At 40.0% G+C, this 19,966-nt stretch overlaps 1 protein-coding gene and 1 non-coding gene across 4 annotated transcripts in view; both read right to left on the bottom strand.

Moving 5' to 3' along the window:
* TMEM154 (transmembrane protein 154) overlaps positions 1-19,638 on the bottom strand; it is a 57,244-nt gene extending 37,606 nt beyond the window's left edge. The window contains exons 1-3 of one of the 3 annotated variants that reach the window (XM_005307370.4): positions 16,375-19,638; positions 5,045-5,371; positions 63-90 (exon numbers count right to left, since the gene is read on the bottom strand). In XM_005307370.4, the coding sequence (XP_005307427.1) occupies positions 63-90; positions 5,045-5,371; positions 16,375-16,420 (401 nt within the window). In that variant the 5' untranslated portion in view covers positions 16,421-19,638. The other 2 variants (XM_005307369.4, XR_010601819.1) reach the window with 2 other exon arrangements.
* Positions 14,134-14,242, bottom strand: LOC112059281 (U6 spliceosomal RNA). Its single transcript, XR_002888542.2, has one exon. It is a non-coding gene; the product is annotated as a U6 spliceosomal RNA (small nuclear RNA).
* Positions 19,639-19,966: the final 328 nt, after the last annotated feature.

Below are 19,966 nucleotides of genomic sequence, written 5' to 3' on the forward strand. Positions count from 1 at the left end.
AAATTAACATGATCTACTTTAGGAAACAAGCTAGAACAATAAGCAATATCTATAAATGTTACCTTTTGACATTTTCACTTCCCAGTTCATCTGAAATAAAATAAGTTAAAAAGTTGAATGTATAGTTAACTTGTCTTTAACTAACTATCCATTTTCTCTTAATGTGATATCCCAAATAGCTGGGAAAATTCTGCAGTAGGTTTATTTTAAACACGGAACAGTTTTCATATATACCTGGTTATCCTTTAGATTAAAACTAAAATGCTTTATACGTTTTCTTCCATTAACCATGTAGTCTGTAGTTTATGTAGGTGCTGATTGCTTTTAATCAGTCGTTTTCTCCAATGTACTAAAAGAAGCTGACCACCAGCCACTCTTGCTGGTTATTCATATACATGAAATGATGGGGGGGGGGGGAGCACCAGCTACAGGGGAGGACACGTGATCTCCCCATGTGACTCCCACCAGCCCAGGGCCCCCATGCTCTCCCCGTCCCCTCCCCACTGCACGTTACTGGGAGGGCGGGGGGGACTCTATCCTCCTGCTGCGCCAGCTCCCCCCTGGCATGTTTGGCTGCTCTCTCTAGCAGCCAGGCCCTGGAGCCACTCCCAGATGTTGCCCAGCAGCTGTCTGGGAGAGAGCTTGGCTGTGGCAGCAGCGGGCTGCTTCCCGCCTGGGCTTGGCTTCCAGGACAGCAGCTGACTGAGTCGGAGCACCCAACCGACCTCCCCCGCATGCTCTGTGCACAGCAGTAGCTAGCTATGAGAGAGCCTGGCTGGGGAGGGGGCAACGGCAGTCCACTGTTTGCCCAAGCTCGACTTCTGGGGACAGGAGCCGACTGTGAGCATGCCAGAGGGGTGGGAAGGTTCCGGCTTGCTGGGCCACTGTCCCCAGAAGCTGCGCCTGGGTGGGGGCAGCCAGTTGCTGCCGCAGCCAGGCACTCTCCCAGTCAGCCACTGCACTGCACTGGGCAGCATCCCAGGCAGCGTGGCTGAACGAGTCTCTGGCCCCACCTCTCCCCACCCAAGCCGGCTGCTGGAGGGACACTTGACCCATGCCCCTCCCATGAGTCACCTCACCCTGTTTGGCTTGAACAGAAATCAGTAACTGAGGTAAACCTAAGATACCGATCAGTGCAGTGGGAGTTAACATTCAGAATGTGAACAGGAGACTGCAAACACAGAGTTCCTTGAACCTAACAGATTCCAGGAAGGAAAGTGACATCCTGAAAAAGTAACAACTGGTATAAAAATTGGTGTATTGCAAGCTTTGAGACAGATCATGTGTAGTGTACCTATTTATGAATGAAGATCATAGGAGCTGGTTTCCACATTGGAGGAAAAGGTAAAGAAGCTTGAATGGTAGCTGAAATCTCAGAGTGCTAAATTACAGAGACCAAAGGGAACAATTGTCAGGGAAGCTGGATGAGACGCCACACAAGAGATGGAAAATGAAAAAGGACTGACGGTAGGATGAGATATTAAGGAATACTAGAAACTGTAGGAAGAACAGAAGGGATATGTGCATATACAGATAGATATAAATACCAGAGAGAGAGAGAGAGAGAGAGAGCGAGCAAGCAAGCAAGCAGTCAGGTGGTGTGGCATAGCAGGCCATTATACAGAGAACTCATCTCTTCTGTACGGGCCTAAAATGCTTTAGGAGTCCCAGCATGTAATAAAAAGAATGAAGGGCTGGGTGTAATATCCACATTGTACAATTATTTTATGGTTCAAATCAGCTCATTTTAAATTCAGCCCAGTCAGAAGACACCAAAGCCTCCAACCCACTCCAGCGCATCCACCTTTTCTCTCTGTTTGCCAATGAGTCATGTCAGGAGTATTGGATAGGCTGAGTAGAATGTCTACAAGGCTAAGACACCCAATGGATTGCTTCCAAGCAAAAGGAAAAAGTGAGCAGGAACCCAGAATTGTGCATTAGCAATCTTTAAGATCAAATTTCCAGTGGGCTCTGAAAATGTACCCATATAGTTACATGAACATCCCCAACACATATGAACAACCAGGCAGAAGCTTCATTACCCATTTGGTGTGTATCAGTGATGTACCTAATACTAATGCAGGGGCATTTTCAGAGGCACACTGAAAGTTTGGCCCTAAGTATCTATTTATGGTTTAATATTTGTAGGCTGACATACTTTTAACAGCACAAAATATTCCAAAATATATCAGTACACCTCCTTCAAAAGTTCCTACATCACTCTATCTCTTTAAGGCCCTTTCTCTGTTCAGTTCCTATTGTTTCACACAGCGGAGTTATTGAGGTAGGGTGTATGTACCTTCCTGAAATTGCATCATCTTATTGCAGAATACAGTTACTCTGATCATATTATTCTTAAGCAGTTTACTTTGATCTGAACAAGTGGTTTCATAACAGCAATCGCACTACAGGGTCTCTGTGAAAGCTTCCCTTGAAGTGCTAAGATAAATTCCCTCTTATGAAGATTTTGCTTTTATTTTCAGTTAGTTTCTCCCTGTCAGTAATGAAAGAAGTAAATTGTTCATTAGAGAAGTACCCTCAACAGTGAATTAGTAAGCATAAGAACAGAACAAGAAAAAACATGCATGGTCAAATAGTTATCTCTTTGCCCTGAAATGTTACCAGAGGGCTGAGATGGCAGAGGATCTTATTATAGCCCATAGCTGTCATAGATGTGAGAGATAAGCAGAGGGTGCTAAGAAGCAGAACTAGACCAATTTACATGGGGTACACTGTACATACTGTGCTAAGATTTCAGAGTAGCAGCCGTGTTAGTCTGTATCCGCAAAAAGAAGAACAGGAGGACTTGTGGCACCTTAGAGACTAACAAATTTATTAGAGCATAAGCTTTCGTGGACTATAGCCCACTTCTTCGGATGCATATAGAATGGAACATATATTGAGGAGATATATATACACACATACAGAGAGCATAAACAGGTGGGAGTTGTCTTACCACCTCTGAGAGGCCAATTAATTAAGAGAAAAAAACTTTTGAAGTGATAATCAAGCTAGCCCAGCACAGACAGACAGTTAGATAACAAGTGTGAGAATACTTACAAGGGGAGATAGATTTCAATGTTTGTAATGGCCCAACCATTCCCAGTCCTTATTTAAACCGGAGTTGATTGTGTCTAGTTTGCATATCAATTCTAGCTCAGCAGTTTCTCGTTGGAGTCTGTTTTTGAAGTTTTTCTGTTGTAATATAGCCACCCGCAGGTCTGTCACTGAATGACCAGACAGGTTAAAGTGTTCTCCCACTGGTTTTTGAGTATTTTGATTCCTGATGTCAGATTTGTGTCCATTAATTCTTTTGCGTAGAGACTGTCCGGTTTGGCCAATGTACATGGCAGAGGGGCATTGCTGGCACATGATGGCATATATCACATTGGTAGATGTGCAGGTGAACGAGCCCCTGATGGTATGGCTGATGTGATTAGGTCCTATGATGATGTCACTGGAATAGATATGTGGACAGAGTTGACATCGGGGTTTGTTACAAGGATAGGTTCCTGGGTTAGTGGTTTTGTTCAGTGATGTGTGGTTGCTGGTGAGTATTTGCTTTAGGTTGGGGGGTTGTCTGTAAGCGAGGACAGGTCTGTCTCCCAAGATCTGTGAGAGTAAAGGATCATCTTTCAGGATAGGTTGTAGATCTCTGATGATGCGCTGGAGAGGTTTTAGTTGGGGGCTGAAGGTGACAGCTAGTGGTGTTCTGTTATTTTCTTTGTTGGGCCTGTCTTGTAGGAGGTGACTTCTGGGTACTTGTCTGGCTCTGTCAATCTGTTTTTTCACTTCAGCAGGTGGGTATTGTAGTTTTAAGAATGCTTGATAGAGATCTTGTAGGTGCTTGTCTCTATCCGAGGGATTGGAGCAAATGCGGTTATATCTTAGAGCTTGGCTGTAGACAATGGATCGTGTGGTGTGTCCTGGATGGAAGCTGGAGGCATGTAGGTAAGTGTAGCGGTCAGTAGGTTTCCGGTATAGGGTGGTATTTATGTGACCATCGCTTATTAGCACAGTAGTGTCCAGGAAATGGACCGCTTGTGTGGATTGATCTAGGCTGAGGTTGATGGTGGGATGGAAATTATTGAAATCATGGTGAAATTCCTCAAGGGCTTCTTTTCCATGGGTCCAGATGATGAAGATGTCATCAATGTAGCGCAAGTAGAGTAGGGGCGTTAGGGGACGAGAGCTAAGGAAGCGTTGTTCTAAGTCAGCCATAAAAATGTTGGCATATTGTGGGGCCATGCGGGTACCCATAGCAGTGCCGCTGACTTGAAGGTATATATTGTCCCCAAATGTGAAATAGTTGTGGGTGAGGACAAAATCACAAAGTTCAGCTACCAGGTTAGCTGTGATATTATCAGGGATACTGTTCCTGATAGCTTGTAGTCCATCTTTGTGTGGAATATTGGTGTAGAGGGCTTCTACGTCCATAGTGGCCAGGATGGTGTTTTCTGGAAGATCACCGATGGATTGTAGTTTCCTCAGGAAGTCAGTGGTGTCTCGAAGATAGCTGGGAGTGCTGGTAGCGTAGGGTCTGAGGAGAGAGTCTACATAACCAGACAAGCCTGATGTTAGGGTGCCAATGCCTGAGATGATGGGGCGTCCAGGATATCCAGGTTTATGGATCTTGGGTAGCAAATAGAATACCCCTGGTCGGGGTTCTAGGCATGTGTCTGTACAGATTTGTTCCTGTGCTTTGTCAGGGAGTTTTTTTAGCAGATGGTGTAGTTTCTTTAGGTAATCCTCAGTTTCTTTAGGTAACCCTCGGATAGAGACAAGTATAGTCCACGAAAGCTTATGCTCTAATAAATTTGTTAGTCTCTAAGGTGCCACAAGTCCTACTGTGCTAAGAGTTAGTGAGGAAAACAGAACTCTAGAGTTTCATAATACATTCCATTTCTGCATATGAAAATTCAAGTATCGCTAAATAGAGAAATACATCATAAACATTGCATTCCATTTCCTGAAATCCTTTCCTGTTCATGTTCAATATTTTCTACCAAGATCCTTCTAAAACTTGAGAAGTCCTAAAATTTACCTTGCTTAGACTTTTTCCTTTTATGACGTATCACAAAGAAAATGATCAGCAGAATTAGTAGGACTAGTATCACCACAGGAATGCCAAACATTAAGGCAGGCTGTACATCTGCCATTTCTGGGGTGTTGTCATTATTCATATCATTTAACCCAGTACTTGCATTATTTCCTGTTTCAACATTTATCTCAATCTCTGTTGGTTTGATGGCAGGTTTCAGATCATGGTCACCTGCAGTTGTAAAATATTCTGCAGATGTCTCTGGTCTAGGTGTTACTTTGATATTCAATGCTGGTGAACCATCTCCTGAAGCTTCTTCATTTGCAGTGCCTGCCAAATATAGGTAAACATCTTAAGGTTTTCACTTTTTAATTGGATAATCAAAATAGATAGTGAGTCAAAGCATATGGTTTTAAAATTTCTTCTTCATTTCTCCTGTACCCATCCTGGTTTGTTTGTTTTTTTTAAACCACACTTGAATGTCTGCAGACTGACTGACCACAGTGATGGGCGCTTCATACATAACCACATTACCCTTGCCAATTTGTCAAGAAAACGTATAATACAGACAAAATTCTGCTAGCTTGCTCTTCTTATAAACAGTAACATGTGTAACCCCATTCCCAGACAACCACATCCACCCGCTTGCTCTTGCGCAATATAAATTCTCTCACACACCGCACAACCCCACCACACTGGCAGCCATTCCTCTTTTCTCCTGATTGAGTCCTTCACTGGACTGGGACCAATAGTATTTTACACGTTAATTGCTTCGTAAGCACATAAATCCTCATCCATCCTGTGAGAGGAGCAATTATATCAATTATACAAACGAGGAAATAAAGGGAGACAAGTGAAGTGGGTTGCCCAGGGGACACATAGTGAGTCAGTGAGAAAACCGGAATTAGAACTCGAGATCCCTATCTCATGCTTAATCCACTGGACCACATTGCTTCTCCTTACTGCTAGATCTTTGGAAGGAGATAAGTGTCTCTTGAGGCTGTATTCTAGGGAACAAGATTTTAAATTATTAAAATAATCTGAGTTTATTGCATTAAGTTATTGTAGTGATGATTTATCTATCTAGGTATTTATGCCATACTCATCATCTGAGTGCCTATTCATTTTATCCTTTACTAAAAATTATCATCAAAAAATGTTTAATATTAAAAAATAAATCATCAGACTACTTCATTCAAAACATAGCAACAACTTTTAACTGATCTCCTTCAAAGCATTTTACAAAACATTAATTAGTAAAACTTAACTTCTTTATTTACTATTTCCCATCTTCATTCAACAACAAAACAGAATCTCTGCCTCTTTGGTAGGTAATACCCTTCATGTGACCTCTTACATGTATCCTCTTATTTTTGCATGCATTGATAACCCATTATATTCTTGGTTCTGCTTAAACCCTATCAAGAGGATCCACTGGCACAGGAGTTACTGTACTGCACTTCTATTCCTTGCAACCTGGTTCTTCCAGATTCTTCTTCCCAGAAATTGTTTCTAGTCACCACCAGCGTTTGCAGCAATTCCATTTGACAGTTAACATCATCATCTAGTCATGATGGGCCAACGCACCAGTATAGACATGTGTGTTGCAGACGCCTGCATGGCTAATCATAATACTGACATAACAGATAAACCAACTCAGTGTCACAGAACCATTTATCCACATTTGCTTAATTATCCCTCCTCTTATCATTCTTCTCTTGAAATCTGTCAGCTTCCTCTGCTTAACATACTGATAGCAACAAGGCCACTGCTAAAAATAGTACAAATGGGAAAGCGGGGGGAATAGTTTAGGTTTCTGTTATTTCCAGAGCAAATACTTTATAAAAGCTTTTCAAACGTCTGAAGCATGATGTACACTTGAAAGCAAGAACAAATAGTAACATCTCATTAACCACAATCCTAAACTTTCAGCTGGAATATATTTTTCATTTGATGTTCCAGAGAGACTGTTCCAATGTCTCTTCTGTTCTTTATTTGCCATGTTCAAGCTATAAAGCAGATTTCAGATCACTTGTCTCTCTATTAAATAAAATTCCCCTTTCCAGTCTCCAGCCAAAGATAATTTCAGATAACAGAGGGTGACCTTGTTAACATGTATATTTGTTCACTTCCCATAATTCCAAAGACAAAACAGCATCTAGCCCCACTTTCTTTTTCCTAAGTGATTTAATTTGGGAGAATTAAATACATCCTTCAGCAGTTCAGTAGCCAGTTATACAATGCTGCTTCCAGCATATTGTTGTTACCTCCTGTGTTTTAACTGCTGCATTTAGAAATTATGTTTTAACTGCCGCCAGGATTTAAAGCATGACTGAGGTCTCAAGTGATAGATGATGACAGTGATGACCTCACTGGTCAACATCATACAGTCACTGCATAGTGTAGCATAGCTCCACCCAGTGGGAGGAGGAGTTACAGATCAGAGTTGAAATGCACTGGTGGCACTAAGCATGGGAGCTATCACAGAACATGCCTTCATTTTTTGGGACTCAAATGAGTGCTTTTAGTCCCTTTCTTTGGGACAGATTCTGACAGCCTGACTCTCAGCGAGTAGCACCTTAATCCACAAATAGTAATGTGACTCCTCACAGAATACGATATTACAGAGCATGAGTAAGAGTATCAGGATTGGACCCTTTATAATTGATTAAGATTCAACAGCCGCTCAAAAGTTTCACAATAGGGCTTTTATCACAACTGGTTGTGCTAGCGAATAAATGAAGTTGTTCATTCAAATTTTGAAAAGGAGAAGCAGTATCGTTTGCAGACATGTACACTACAGCATACAGTCTTGCTTAGCATCTTCTCCTCTTTAAAGCAGCTGGTGAGAAACTGGTGAATCTTGCTTGACTTTTTCTCTTGACTGGCCGTACAGACTAGACCACATTTCTCTACACAACAAAAGCAAGAATGATATTTTTGTTGCCACATCTGAACACAATGCTTGCTGCATTTCCTGCTCTGAGTGGTTTGCCTTCTTGATGAAGTAGGCAGGTAAACAAGATTTCTCTTTTTAATTTGAAGGGGAGGACAAAACAAAAACCATGCAATCAGCTTCCTCTTTCTAAAGAATATAAATACATCCTATTATAAAATTGCCAGAGCAGACCTAGATTGTTCTGATAAAACAAGTCCCTGGAGGGGAATGTTTTAAAATTACATCTTTGTACCTAAGCACAAAATAAAAGGAAAAAAAATAAAAGATTTCAATTGATGGAATAATCAGTTTTTTTTTTAAGGGAATTTTGGTTTCTCCAAACTTTGCTATAAAATACAAATAGCCCATGTGAAAAAATACTCAATTTAAGGCTAAAAAAACAGAGTTAAAATACTATATATACTGAAAAAAACATTTGTGCAAACTGGAGAGCCCCATAACTGTGTTTGTTAATACACCCTATACTCATAACATTCTTTTAAAAATTTCTCCAGGTGGCATTATTTATGGAGTACAGGCAGGATTTTTGTTTTCCATTGGACTTTTTAATTAACAAACACAGTGGAAAGGGGTGGGGGGCCTCCAGTTTGCCCAAGTGTTTCTTTCTACCTAATAACTTTTCTCTACATCATTTCAACTCTCTTTTATCTGATTTCATGTAACTGTTGATCTAGGGAGTGTTGCTCCTTGAAATGGGCAAGGCTTGCCCAGATAACATGTTGAAACATGCCTCAGATATGATATGTAGGAATCCTTAAAACAACTGAAGACCAGCTTGATTAATAGATATGCTGTCCTAGAGGGGTAAAACAGCCACATGTTTGTGGGGGTAAATCAATAGAAAAGATCCTGTAGAAAATGGGTGCTTACAAAAAGTCTTGTCCAGATAGGTGTGAACCAGGAGGGAAATATACTTAAGTTTATTTCTAGATGATGGAACAACTTCATCCCTGGTATAGACAGCTTAACTGACATTTCTACTGCCCGTCCTGCAAATTCAGACCAGCATCTAGGAGTCAAGCTGGGATCATTCATCATCAACAGTAATAAAGGTTCTGCAGACCAAATTATGCACTTAGTCACACCTGTTTAACCTTTCAGTTTTGCCTCAATGACATCTTGTGCAATTCCATTGCATTCACGAATTTGTGATGTGAATCTTCTCACCTTAAGGTATCACTCAAGAGGACCTCTGTGTTTAAGACCAAATGAGCTGAAGCCTTTATCATACCAGCAATTATAAGATACCTTCACGAACAGTGCACAGGGGTCACTGACTAGAATTTGATATACAATTTAACTGATGTGTAAGAAGGATTCTCTTTCTCTGAGATTGCTCTCTAGTGCATGAGTGAACAGCAGTAACAACTTGTTTGTGAATCAAATGGGAATATCTGGCTGAATACACACAAAGAGTTAATCGGTTGAGTAAAAAGGTACCATTTTTACATGGCCACTTTTCAGAGACTTGCACTTTGATGCATCTTTAAAAAGAGATGATGCAGCAATGTAGCAGTTGCTGCACCAGGCCAGACAGAAGGATCCTAGCAAACCCTCATTTCTTGCTTTATCACTTTGCTAGAAAATTTAACATGCACATTTTTGGTCTCAAAATATGTTAGAGGGAGACAGCTTCATAGTGACTAAAAAGAAATCTGATTTTACTTCCATTTTTAGCAATTATACTAAGCTTCCTCATAGATTAAAAAAAAGTTTTTATGTCTACAAACACTGATGTGGGTTCAGATCCATTTTTAAATTCATTATTATTATGAGGAGGAAAAGAGGTCAAGAACAAGAATCCCCCAGTGGTCCTAGCTATGTATGTGACTTCACCTAAGAGGTCTTTTCATCAAACTATAGGGTGTCTGTAAATGCTGTTCGTACAATCTACAGCACATTTGGCTCTTGAACTGAGAAGTCCTCTTGAATTATGGCTAAAGTGATAATAGCATGGGCACACAACACAAATTCTATCACCTCTTAGCTCTTGACATTCTCTGCATGAAGCACTGTTGAATACTGTTATCTGGCTGAACAAGGTTCTTGTGGCATAGCTCAGTAAGTGAGGAAGCCTTTTCTGTAACTTCCTAAATATTCATTCAACATAGTACAAAGGGACATGGAACACTCCAGGGAATACCAGCACAGCTTTTACAACCTTTATCTGCATTATAAAGCTGGCTGTGGTGAGGGGATTGGTTACAATACAGTTTTCCCCAGAGATAGTTACAGCTTTGTCTTCTTTTAGCTGTAATTCAACTTGTGGGATTTTGACTTTGTAAGACTCTAATATAGTTTGGAAATGTTATTTATAACATAATCCTATCCACACTGCAAGACCTAATTATGCTTTCACCATCTTTATGGCCTACTATGTTGTAAATGGTCCCCAAACACATAGGTGAGGCCTTAGAGAGACCACCTGAGAGCTCTAGTCCTTTACTAGACCAAATTTAGAAAGAGACTTCTTGTTCTGCATAATTTCCCTGATAATTATGGACAGGGATTTTTTTCTAATAACTTGGGTTATAATTGTCCTTAGCATGGTTGTAACACAATTTTTATTCCATCTACACAGGCAAGACCAAGCCATGTTATAATTCAGTCATGGCACTTGTGTGTATAGACATTACCCTTAACCACGGTAAGGTTTGTAGTATAGACAGGGACTATTGCCCAGACTTACAGCATGGCTATAATCGTTTTTTTTTTTTAATCCATTTTCACCATGGTCATTAAAACCATAATTAAAGTGGGGTGGCAATAACAGAGTGACTATCCTTTCTCCCCATTTTGTGCAGAACTGTTACTTGATACAGCAATTTGAGGGCAGCTAATAATACCACTGTATATTAAAGGATTTCAACAGTGGTTTGTTTCACACCCAAAGGCACATAAGTAAAACAATTTGTAAGTTTTCTTTAAAACAGCTACCAACATTGTTCAGTTACTGTCTCTATTTCTTGTGCAAAATACAAATGAAACAATTGTACACGTAATAGTTTAACGATTTTTTTGTTCAAAGTTTAACTATGCAAGCCTGCAATACATAATATTTTTAAACAGTATGAACCATCCCTAGATTATTATTTTGCTTAACAAAAGTTGTTCGTTATGGCTGTTTGAAATATTCAACTGAAAACTTTGAATGTACTGTAATCAGAGTACATTTTTTTGGTCCATTAAATGCCGTTATGAAGGACATAACTTTTACAGGCAAAATACACCAAATGGTGGAAATCATAACAGAAAATAATGATGGATGTTAACCAAACCCCTGTATCTAAAAACACCTGAGATTTAAGGATGTTTGGATCCAAATGTTGCAGGTGAAGCTGATCTCTATTAAACACAGAGAGAGAGAGAGATGCAAGTAGCAAAGTTAAATAAAACTAAAACAAACAGTGCAAGTTTTCATAAACCTCCTACGTGAGATCAGGTTTTCAGGGTGTTACCCTGTAACAGAGTTCTATCGCTGTAGGCATAAAACATGTCTGCATAGTTCTACTTCAGAATGTGAAAGACACTTTATTACTTACCATATCTGGGAGATCCTGCCGTGAGAAACAGGACAAAAAACAGCATGAAGTTTTGTTTCTGTATGATACATTTTTTGTGATTAGGCATGATTCTCAATTTTAGTTTCTCCCTGTTTTACAGGAACAAGTACGTTTCCTGTTTCCTGCTCATGTGTATGTGAGTTAAATTTCTTAAGATGTGCTGTATTTGATTGCTTTTAGGAAGTGATGTAATTCAGTTTGGGCCTGTCAAACAAGCAAGGATTGCAAAAGAGGAGAAAAAAAATTGCTCTTCAAGCTCTGATTCAACTGAATCACCTATGTAATTGGCCATTCTCAAGACCTATGCCTATAGCATAGTGTCTGTTCTTTTATATTCAATGTCATGGTGATGAACATGGTATAAACACCTAGATAGTTAGGCCCCTAGCACAAAATAAGATGATTCTGTATCTGTATGGAGGACTCCACATTTCTCACTGTTGGTGTGCTACATAGAGGAATGTAGGGTCAGATTTTCAGAAAAGTCCATGGACTTCTGCATGTCCCACTACCTGTGCTTGTGCATCAGAGTTTGGGGGCAGAAGTACCCTATACACTTTTGAAAAACCAGATTCTAAATGCTTTAAACCACTGCTAAAAGAGCAGGATGAGTGGTTGCCCATGGCAGCAGTTAGCTAAGCATTTTAGTCCATTTTTAACCAGGAAAGGGGGAAGACTAAACTCACCATGCAGATTCAGCTTACCTGGAAAGTGCTTGAATACTATGGCAGTGATGGCTCAAGACAACCTTAAGAAAGACAGGCAGACATTTGACAGTTTACCTTGGACAGCAAAACCCCTGAAGGCAGTCCAGGTCAAGAATGTTGGAGAACAATGCTTCAAAATGTAAGGTAATTTCTCCTGCCTGGATTTGGTTTGAACATCAGCAAAGATGGCTAATTGTGAGAATGCCTATAACTAAATATGGTGAAGGTGGAGGTGCAAGTGATTCCTGAGCAACAGTGCCACTATTTCCCTACCAGAACAGCCATACAAGAAATATATTTGGAAGCAGAAACCGAATAGGACACACATTTTACAGGACGCTTCTGAAGCAAGGAAGGTAGTAACTGAGTAGCAGTTTCTTCAGCTCCCTCTACTTCCCCAACAATAGGAGGCTCTCACTACCTTCCTCTCACAATCATGAGGGATCTGCTATCCACCTCCCCTTCCTATGTGAGGCTCCACTGTCCCTTCTCTATTCCCCAAGCAAATGTAACTTTGGCTGCTAGAGCTCACACCATCTGCCCCTTTAGAATGATGTGTGCACCACATCATTTCTGCTAGTTACAGTTCCTTTGTGTTTTTTTGTCACTTGCCTCACTATAGACAATACACAAAGGGTGACAACACTATTTCACTTATTGCATGTCTCTAAAACTGGTTATAATGGGTGGAAGGATATGTTTATTTGGGAAAAAGATGCATCCTCTCTTTTATAATTCCAGTGATGGGCCTAATCTGGGCTCAAGCCACAAAGTTTGTATTTTGATCACAAATCTCCCCAGATTAGATAGTGTTTGGATCCACAATTTTGTTTTTCCTTATTGTAGGGATAAGAGATAGTCCTAGATTTAAAAACCATCCTTCCCTGAGTCTAGGAGTGTCTGGATCCAGGATTTGTATTCTGGACCAACTTGAATGTAAATCATATTAAATTACTTGCATAGCATTCTTCAGCAGTAAACCAGGTGAGCGGGAGGGAGAGAGGTGCGCACCCAGCCGTCAGCATAGCAACTTCACTTTACTGCAAAGTTAATCTGAGTCAAAGTTTGGTGGCTGACAAATAATTAGTAAGCACATAACAGTGAGCCATGCATTCTGATTGGGGGAAGCCTGGAAGGAGACTAATATTTTGCTCTGCTGTTGCAGCTATTAATTTTTCTACACATTCCTACTTTTATAGATCACCAGTCATGGTTTATCACCTATTAAGTCTGAGAAATAGGTCAGTGCTTCATTTAGTGACCAGATCGTTAATGGATTTACAATGCTTATATAAATCTGTTAACTAACAATTGAGCCAGTTGTTTATTATTGGTTATGTAGATTTGTGCACTTTACACAACAGTGAAAAATGAAAAGCAAAATTAAAAGGAAACTGTGCAACTTGAGGAATGAAGGAGGGGCTTTCAGTTACAAAAGTAATTTAAAATTAATTAAAATATTTTGAGGATCCTGTTTAAGCCTCTAACCTATGACTTCCTCAGGACTCAGGGTTGTTTAACACCATGTCATCTAACCCTGTGCTGAGAATAGCCTCCGTTGTTTCCAAATAACCAGCCATGCTAATGCTGACCTATCATAGACAGATCTTGCGAGGTGTTATTTGTTAATGTTTGCATAGGGCTTTGGCATTTTCCAATGAAAGGAGATATAGAAGTGCAAATTAATAACAGTATTTAATTTATAGTTATATAATAATTACTAGAGATGACCATAATAATTTTGGGTGGGTCATATCCTGCTCCGTGCTGCACAGATGTGCTAGGTATGGAAGAAAGCAGCATGGCATAAGTCTGTTCTTATTTACATAATGTATCATTGTTCAGAGGCATGGCCAGGCCTACGACTAGCTAATGTGCTGCTTTTTTTCTCTGTGTCATCCTTGCGCCGAGGCCATGCTAATCTTCTCTGTATCGTTCCAATGTTAGTATATGTGCTGCCAATGCTGAGGACATCAGTGGCTGCTAGCAGTATGACAATGCTCCTTCTCCTAGTTATACCTGGAAATGCTTCACCCCCAACCCATTTTATCTTGTGCTAACCAATTTCAGGCCAGATATGCAGCTGGCACCACTCCCCTCCCCCAGCACAGCCACAATTGTTAAAGCCAGGATTTCACCCTATATAAGAGATGAGCCTACATTTCCCAATTGCTCTGAGATTCTATAGCTGTATCCACATTGCTAAAATTGAGACCAACTGGTACATCTCTCCACTGGTGGTAGAAACAACGGAGGCTATTCTCAGCACAGGGTTAGATGACATGGTGTTAAACAATCCTGAGTCCTGTCTAAACCACAGCCTCCACTGGAAATGAATTACACACCCAATTTTTCCAAATGCAGGGAGGACCATTTGTTAGGGCAGGTATTCTGCTGTTAGATTTACAGATAATACCGTCTAAGGCCTGAAAAGCCTTAGCTCATTTGGTCTGACAAATTGAATTTTGCAGGACAATTCCCTACATTTTCAATAATGTCTTGTCTTATCTGCTTTACATAGCTCCAGGGAAAGGGCTTCGAGTACTTGCAGTCTATTCTAATGACTAATTACTCGAAGAATGCTTTTATTTTTGTCCAATCTAAACTTTTTAGTTTTCAGCAATTCTTTCTTGTCATAACTTCTTATATCATTGTCCTCTTTCTTCAATTATATTATTTCCTTGATGACATTTAGCTATTCTCCCCCCACCCCCCTTGCATTCTCATTCTTCACCCCCTTCCCAGCTCATTGTTTTCTACATCCCTAGACCTGTATGGGTAGCAGAACATTTCCACTTGTTATCTCTTCCTCTGTCTGCTTGGCCCTTTTGCCCCATTGTAGCCCCAAATCAGTTACTCATCTCTAACTAACACATGCACATTTGCTATTTCTGATCCTTATAATTGTCCTTAGTTCATTATTTATGAATATATTTCTGATATACAGTGCAATTTCCCTTCTTTTTCCCATTCCCAATCCTCCTTATATATACACACACTATAGCAGGGGTAGGCAAACCTATGGCACGCGTGCCGAAGGCGGCACGCAAGCTGATTTTCAGTGGCACTCACACTGCCCGGGCCCTGGCCACCAGTCCAGGGGCTCTGCATTTTAATTTAATTTTAAATGAAGCTTCTTAAACATTTTAAAAACCTTATTTACTTTACATGCAACAATAGTTTATTATAGACTTATAGAAAGAGACCTTCTAAAAACGTTAAAATGTATTACTGGCACGCGAAACCTTAAATTAGAGTGAATAAATGAAGACTCGGCATACCACTTCTGAAAGGTTGCTGACCCCTGCACTATAGCCTCTCACTAGAATTCCAGTTATCTATTTTAAACCATTTTAGACAAATATTCAGCTAGTGACCCACTTCCCAAAACCACCACCAATTGTTATGTATCCAATTAATGGATTTGTATGGCAAATTAAAGTTCAGGAAATTTGACCTGGTGCTACACAACAGTTTGATTTCAGAAACTAGAACAATATAAAAATCAACATGGCACACATTAAATGGATTAAAAACTGGCTGACTGATGTAATTTTATGGGGGAGGGAGATCATCACCGAGTGGGTGTATTTCTAGTGGAGTTCCACAGAGATTAGTTCTTGGCCCAACAATATTTAACATTTTTATCAGTGACTGGGAAGAGACCATCAAATCATAACAGATACAGTTTGCGGATGACACAAAGATTATAGGGAGTGGCAAATAATGAAGAGGACAGGTCACTGATACAGAATGATCTGGATTGCTTGGGAATCTTGGGGCAAGCAAACAATATGAGTTTTAATATGGCTAAATGTGCACATACACATATAGGAACAAAGAATTCAGGCCATTCTTACCAGATGGGGGACTCTATCCTGGGAGGCATTGATTCTGAAAAAGACTTGGGGGTCATAGTGGATAATCAGTTCATCCTCATGAGAGCTGTGATTTAACCCCCTCCAAAACACTTCCAGTATGCCCCATCTACTGTACCAAAACACACTTAATCCAAACTCTTCAATCTTCCTCTTCAGCTTTGTTCTTGTCAGCTTGCACTATAATGAAGAAAATAAAACAGGTACTGGCAATCTCACAACTAACCTGTACAAAGAGTTTGAGAGCTGAGGTAGGAGCAGTCACAGATCATAATTACCACAGCAGCAGACTATATATAGCCTCCAAAATCTTGGTATAGTCAATGGCACCAGTAGTACCTGTTTGGGAGAGAAAAAGATCTTATCACAGGTTTACAATGAGAAAAATAAAAGTTCCTTGTTTATCTTGTGTGTATGCGGTTCAGCTAAATCTGTCTGTGCATGATCAGGCAATGTCTGCCACCTGGTTTCATAGATTTTAAGGCCATAGGGGACCACTACTATGATCACCTAGTTAGAATAGTGAATAATATAACTTTTTATTCAGACACTTTATTTTATCACCGAGACTACAGGATATTGTCAGAGTGACATTTCCAGAAATATAAACTAACATGTGTCAGCACTTTGCTGAACCGGGGCTCCAGTTTTTTAAATCTTGACCAAGGTCTCCAATAGAGAGAGAATACAGTGTGTATGATCCCTTCATGGGAGGCTGCATTTGAACACAACTGCTTCTGAAGCTTGGGGGTGGAGGAAGATAGTGGGGGAAATTCTATTCTTCAAGTCAAGGTGCAATAGACAGAAATCAAGTTATAGCAAATGCAACTTACATACAATCGCAATAGAATGTAAAGAGCAAACTGGAACATAAGAATTACTCCTTAATAAACTGAAAACTTGAGAAAGGATATACTGAATACCAGGTTATACAGCAGAACCATCATCTGTCTTTACCATTTTTAATGCCAAACTTTGTATCCATCACAACCACTGTAGCTTAGACTGAACAAAACCTTTTATTAATATGGGGTCTGATTCTGCAACTCTTAGGGCCTGTCTTCACTTCAAAGTTAACTGAAGTCATAACTTGAGTTAAGGGTTTTTGTGTGTGGATGGGACTCGTGTTAGGTGCTACACTCAAGTGTAGTGGCACTTTTAATTCAAGTTGGCTAGCCCATAAGGAGGTATAGGTTAAAGCTTAAGTTAACACAATTGATCTGTGGGTAACATGACCACTCTGTAGTGTGGACTCAGGCTAGCTCCATTTGAGTGCTGCTAAACCTCCAGTGTCTTCCTATAGTTCCCTGCATGTGCCCAAAGGACAGACAAGTTATCTCACAATTCACTGGGAAAGAATTCATAGAATAGCTCACATACTGCAGTGCAAAGAACCATGGGATGTGCCCCCAGAAATCTTAGTGCCACATATGAATAACTGCAGTGCCGGTATGGACAAAGTAGCTTGAATGTTATTTCTCAGCATGGCTGCTCTCACTCCAGCTAGCTAACTTGAGAAGAGTAACTTGAATGTAGATAACTGAAGTTAACTCTGCATTTAGGACATACCCTTATAATCAATATTATTAATTTATGCAATCAGACCCTTTGAAGTTCATGGAATACTAATGTAAGTAAATGCTATTGAAGATAAATAAGTGTTGCAGAATCAAGACTATAATCTAATTTCTTGTAGAAAAGCTTTAGCGCTTTGACTTCAATGAAGATTTTGCCAGAATAAGATGTACATGATTAGCTCTTTGCAGGATAAATTGAATCTATTCTGATGGTGTGAAACTGAAAAATTCTCAAGGAACTAGATTTATATTGTCTCTCAAACTAAAGTCATCAATAAAAAATAGCACAGCATGAAGCACAACGGGGCCCTGATCCGGGCCTTTGAGTGAAATTAAAATATTGATATTAAATAACCAAACTCAAAGTAGACAACAAAGCATGGCACCATTAAGAAGAATTTGCACAACTGGCCCTATACATTCCTGAGCCTTTGCTTTTTGTTGTATATCAGACAAAAGTGATTGCAAAACCATGGCTGAAATATCTTGGATGCTAGAACATAAGAACAGCCTTACTGGGTCAGACCAAAGGTCCATCTAACCCAGAATCCTGTCTTCCGACAGTGGCCAATGCCAGGTGCCCCATCATCAAGTGATCCATCCCCTGTCGCCCATTCCTAGCTTCTAACAGTAACAGAATGAAAACACAAAATTTCAGTTGAAAAACTCTAGATGTTTTCACTTTTGTGTCTGCTCAACAAAATGAAAAATAGTTACAAAAAAAAAAAAGACTTCTGAAGCACGAAAACCCATCTGAACCTAAAAATAAAGAACCACAAATTGTATAGTTAACTAATGGAGAAATAAATAAATATCCTGTTGTCAGGCAGAGAGAAGAATCAGACAGATGATACATAAAGCCCTTTTAAAATGGTTAAATTAGGCTGTCTAGTTTCATTCTGAGAAACATTAAAATACAGTACAATGCAACTTGTGTTACTTTTGCAGTTAATATTAACCCATTGAGGATAAACACACAAAACATGCTTATCTCCCAAAACTGTTCACAACTAAGTAAAAAATATTAGTTGCAACAGAACTCAAGATGCAATCTAAATTTAAAGAGAGCGAAGCTTAGAAAGTTAAAATTAAAAAGACTGGGTGGGGCAGTTTATATCCTCCTTCCTCTTTTTAATTAACAGCACTCTACCTTCTATTTTATTTACTCTTTTCTTCAACCTGCCCTTCCCCAGTTTGATGTGCCATTCCTTATGGAGTAGATTTTGTCTGACAAGCAGGATAAAGGTTGTTGAGGACTTTCTGATAACACAGAAGGAGAAAACTATTATGTGGCACACTCACTACACTTTACTAATCACAAGTCCTAAGGCAAATACCTACCTCACCCTTCACAATTTTATTACCATCTCCAACATCTGAGGCAACTGGACACTTAAAGTGAATGGCAAAGGTCACATAGACTTAAGTGGCACACAATCAGTTAACACCAAGCAACAGTGTATGTTGAAGTCCACATCCATGACAGAACTCTGAATCAAGCAGCTGGAAGACATGTTATTAGAGAGAGACCCTGACCACACTGTGCTTGTGTTTGAAACCATTTTTACACACTAGTATAAACTAATACAATTCTAACGATATGGCTAGTGCCCACATTTATCATTATTACAAACTGTTCCAACTATTTTAAGAAACTACAGTCTACCTAGCATGGTTGTTAAAAAGAAACAACTTAACTATAACAGACAGGGAAAAAGTGACATAACTCTACTGGCAACAAATAGGTTGGAAACAGTTGTCAAGGATGTTTCTGGTATACTTTAAAGGTCTGCCAGCAGTACAAATATATAGGGCCCTACCAAATTCATGGTCCATTTTGGTCAATTTCATTATCATAGGATTTTAAAAATTGTAGATTTCATGATTTCAGCTATTTAAATCAGAAATTTCACAGTATTGTAATCGTAGGGGTCCTGACCCAAAAAGGAGTTTGGGGGGGGGAGGGGGATTTGCAAGGTTATTGTGTGTGTGGGGGGTACTGTTACCCTTACTTCTGCGTGGCTGCTGGTGGCAGCACTGCCTTCAAAGCTGGGCAGCTGGAGAGTGGCAGTTGCTGGCTGGGAGCCCAGCTCTGACGATAGAGCTGCTGCCAGCAGCAGCACAGAAGTAAGGATGGCACGGTATGGTATTGCCACCCTTACTTGTGCGCTGCTGCTGGTGGGGCACTGCCTTCAGAGCTGAGTGCCTGGCCAACAGCTGCCAATCTCCAGCTGCCCAGCT

This window comes from Chrysemys picta, chromosome 5 (assembly GCF_011386835.1).
Source record: "Chrysemys picta bellii isolate R12L10 chromosome 5, ASM1138683v2, whole genome shotgun sequence".
In the NCBI taxonomy this organism is placed as follows: domain Eukaryota; kingdom Metazoa; phylum Chordata; order Testudines; family Emydidae; genus Chrysemys; species Chrysemys picta.